Source organism: Vespa mandarinia, chromosome 1, assembly GCF_050613455.1.
Source record: "Vespa mandarinia isolate Hongniang chromosome 1, ASM5061345v1, whole genome shotgun sequence".
Lineage (NCBI taxonomy): Eukaryota > Metazoa > Arthropoda > Insecta > Hymenoptera > Vespidae > Vespa > Vespa mandarinia.
In genome coordinates this window covers 12,977,501-12,981,680 of record NC_140810.1, presented here as the reverse complement: position 1 = coordinate 12,981,680, position 4,180 = coordinate 12,977,501, and the positions used below count along the sequence as shown (strand labels likewise).

The 4,180-nt window shown below is 39.5% G+C and overlaps 1 protein-coding gene across 4 annotated transcripts in view; it reads left to right on the top strand.

The window, feature by feature from the left end:
- The first annotated feature begins 1,378 nt into the window (after positions 1–1,378).
- The window catches only part of LOC118447572 (uncharacterized), a 33,572-nt gene continuing 30,770 nt past the window's right edge, over positions 1,379–4,180 (top strand). For 3 of the 4 annotated variants that reach the window (XR_004839911.2, XM_085655330.1, XM_035879658.2), the window contains exons 1-2: positions 1,379–2,457; positions 2,708–2,938. Coding sequence is in view for 3 of the 4 variants with exons in the window: in XM_085655330.1 (XP_085511456.1) it covers positions 2,202–2,457; positions 2,708–2,938 (487 nt within the window). In the remaining variant the exon portion in view is untranslated. The remainder of the gene's footprint in view (positions 2,458–2,707; positions 2,939–4,180) is intronic. The other variant, XM_085655326.1, reaches the window with a different exon arrangement.

Sequence of the window (4,180 nt, the reverse complement as noted above, 5' to 3'; positions counted from 1 at the left end):
GTTCGAACGTCGCTCTGCTCTGCTTGGATACTGTATGTATTATAAATCGCGTATAACACTTAAACGTCCATATTTAGCCTATCTCGAAAAATTATTTGTTCTGTCTCTTTTTTTATTTTTATTTATTTATTTATTTATTTATTTATTTATTTATTTATTTATTTATTTATTTATTTATATATTTATTTATTTATTTATTTATTTATTTTCCTATTTTTATTTTTATTCTTTTATTTTTTCTCTCGTTTTTTTTTCTTTTTTTTTTTTTTTTTTTTTTTTTTATTTAAAGCTTTACCTATCACATTTAATTATTCAAAATATATCGATTTATTCGTCGGATTAGAAGGAAGAAAAAAATATATAACATGAAAAATTCGTATCGTTTTGTAACGAGAAAGACTAATTAGTTTTTCTCGTTACCCCGACGACTTCTTCGAAATTTTAATGTTCTCCTTCGAAACCACACGAATAGCGATAAAACTTGGCCACCGCAAGAATCTTGTCTCAAGGGAAAGAGTACGATAACACATAGTTCTTGGACGATACCGTTCTTTTTTTTTTCTTTCCTTCTTTCTTTCCTTTTTCTTTTCTTTTCGTTCCTCTTATTAGTTCAAAACAGAATCTTGAAACGTATTTATGCGATCATATATACGTTTATCATAGACGTTAGGATTTAATTAGGATAAAATAACGAATTAATGGTAATATTTTTTGTAATTTATGAAGACTCGGTATATCAATAATATGAGTATTCGATCGAATCCCGGAAAAACTTGTAAGTAAACGTTTAAGAAAAGTATTGTTGCACGAATGACGCACCGGGAAATACCATGATATCTTTACGAGGATTCCCATTTGCATTTACATTTGCATTAAAAATTTACATTCAAGTGTTCTGCATTATCGTCAGTTCGATATAACTTATTTTTAATATCGTATCATCATATTCGATAAATCTCTAAATTTATCTCAGGATTCCGTTTAAGAAACTGAACAAAGAGATATCATCGAAGTTTCCGATTGCAGGCATTTAAATCTTGATAAATATGACCAAGTGAGAGATAGATAAAGAGAAAGAAGGAAAATTTATTGTTTAAAGAGAGGATCGGCTAAGAAGTCATTGTCGTCATTGTCGTCATTGTCGTCATTGTCGTCGTCGTCGTTGTCGTCGTCGTCGTCGTCGTCAATGGTGGTGATGGTGGTGGTGGTACTTGCGATCGTAGTGGGGAGATTGGTGAAGGAGCGAGAGCGTGTCCCGTGGTGAGCGCGAGTAGGGTGGGAGGTGGAGGTGGCGGAGGAGAGCTGCGGAGGTTATGCCGACCCGGGCCGCTTCCGCGGAACACGCGGCCCGCTGAGCCGCGGCATTACGTCGCGCACCGCCGACCGCGACTGACGTTCGCGCCAACTTCGCTCAAGTTGCGATCCGCTACTCATCTATGTCCTATCTCTTTATCAGAGCCATCATTTTCATCATTTATCATTATTGATCTGAGATGTGACGAAAAGGAAGAAACGAAAAAAAGAAGGGGGAAAACAAAAAAAAAAATAAAAAAAAAAAAAGAAAAGACAGGAGACCAGTGATAAAATTAATGATAATTCATAAGGAAACAATAAGTCAGTTAAATCATTGTAATTTATGGATTTAGGAAAACTTTCGAGTGTTCGGAGTGATATTGTGAAGGACTCCAGTGAGCCACGTGCTTTGTGATTCCTGCGCATTTTATTCTTTTTTTTTCTTTTATTTGTTTTCTTTCTTTCTTTCTTTCTTTCTTTCTTTCTTTCTTTCTTTCTTTCCTTCTTTCTTTCTTTCTTTTTTCCTTTCTTCTTTTTATTTCCATTAGTGACTAACGATAACAGAAAGATCCAAGATACTTTAGTTATTGTTCGAGCTTTGATCAATAAGTGATTTAATCGCTTTATGAGAGAAAGAAGAAAGACGAGGTGAGATGGAACAAGGAGAGGTTTCTATTCGATTTTAAAAAATGAACCAGTGAATATAAAGGATGCGCTCGATCGAAGAAGACGAATGCGCGAGCGGAGGACAACGTGGAGGTACCTGTTGGTAGCAAAGTGGTGGTCGCTCGTCGACGGGTCGACTAGCTCGGCTCCGTCGGTAAGGTCCGCTTCAAGTAAAGGTCACGACGTCTCGCGCGGAGGGTACGTGTTTGGTGGGTGACGAGGAGCGGCTACTGGCCGATGGGATGCATCTACCGGTGGGTTCCGTGGGCTGCGGGGAGAATTACGGCACCGTCGGATCTCAGGAAGGCGCCGGCCCGTGCGGTCCCTCCCTGGCACCCCTCCAAGGGGTCAACACCAGGTACCACCAGGGTGAGGACGGCGAAAACGGCGGTGGTGCCGGCGAAATGAGCGAGGGTGCCGCCGTCGGCGAACTCTGGTGGACCGAGAGACTCGTCGGTGAGGCACAGGCTGAACATCCCGGCGAACTCGTTAGAACAGGTTCGTTAGTACGATCCATTTTCCTTCTTTGATATATTACGTGTACTTGTTTGGTTAAAAACACTGTGAAAATCGAAGAATATAACTTAATCGATTAATTGGATTTTTCGATAATCACTTTATTAGAGCCGATCTTTTATGAAGGAATCATTTGCATAAATGCATATTATTGCTTATCTTTCGTAGAAACATTTTTCTTTTTTTTCTTTTTTTTTTTTTTTATACCATTCATATCTCTCTATGTTTTCAGGTTCGCCGTACTTCCTCTGCAGTCAATTGCCAACTCATTGGAGATCCAACAAGACCCTACCAGTGGCTTTTAAAGTTGTAGCCCTCGGCGAGGTCGGCGATGGAACCCTCGTTACTGTTCGCGCTGGTAACGATGAAAACTGTTGCGCAGAACTACGTAACTCGACTGCACTTATGAAGAATCAAGTCGCAAAATTCAACGATCTTAGGTTCGTCGGTAGAAGTGGAAGAGGTGAGCACGATTATATTGATGATTGTTACAAAGATAGAAAAAAAAAAACAAACAAACAAAGAAGAAAAAGGAAAAGACAAAAAGAAAACCGAACAAAAAAGTATATGTAAACAAAAAAAAAAAAAAGAAAAAAAAAAGGTTGACACGATCTTTAGATATTATTTTTAAAGGTATAAATGACGCGGGACTTTTTCATTTCTATTTTCATCGGTAGAAAAGATTTGCAAATATCCGCGCGAAAGTAAAATGCGTCCGGGGGAAGGGAAAGTACGAGCTGGCCTGCAGTGATTTCGAACTGCCTAAAATCACGGTTATTGTGATCATTATCATTAACCACCCTCGGGTCTCCCGCCAGCCGCTCGGCAGCCCTGTGTTCGCGAGTTCCCGCTCCCGCCGCCCCCAGAGTCATTACTCGATGTCCGCCACGAGCCCCGGCCGAACGCACGAAACAACTGGCCGTTAATCAGAAATCATCGTCTGTCTGCTAGGGAGAGAGAGAGTAAAAGAGACAGAGAGACATCGACTCCCCAAAATCAACCAGATCTTTTGATCGACAGTTTCGAGTCATTTATTTCCCCAAAGCAGAAAGCGGACAGGGGAAATCGGAAATGCAACGAGATCACCGTGTCTCTCTCTTTCGCGATCATCAAAACGGTTAATAACGAAACCAAAACGATAAAAGGTACGATGTCAAGAGCAGTCATCCATCGAATTTATAACGAATATCGAAAACATCCGACTTCGTTGCATCGACACGTTTTTCCGTTCAGTTTGTTTGTTTGTTTGTTCGTTCTTTTCCCCCGAACCCTTTCCCCCGCTCTCTTTTCTTTCTTTTACTTTTTCTTTTTTTTCTATATCTTTTCCTACTTCTTTTTTGTCACTTTGTTTTTTCCTTTTTCTTTCTTTCTTTCTTTCTTTCTTTCTTTCTTTCTTTTTTGTTTTTAGTTACATCGAAATTCGAATGTTCTATCGTCGTGTTTTAAGTAGCGACAATTATTTAGAGGACAGTCGGATAGATTTGTCAGGAGGTACAAATGCATTTTGCACCCTGCGCGCGTACCTACCATCGAGGGTCCGGTGTTTATGAATTAACGAGCTGTACTGCTCGTACGAGCCGTTCGTTGATGGCACCATCTATGTTTCATTTGATTTCATCATGAAACGTAGGGTCGACGATTTTCAACTATGTACTTTCTGCCTTTCTCTCTATCCATCTATCTTTATCTTCCTTTCGTCCTTTTT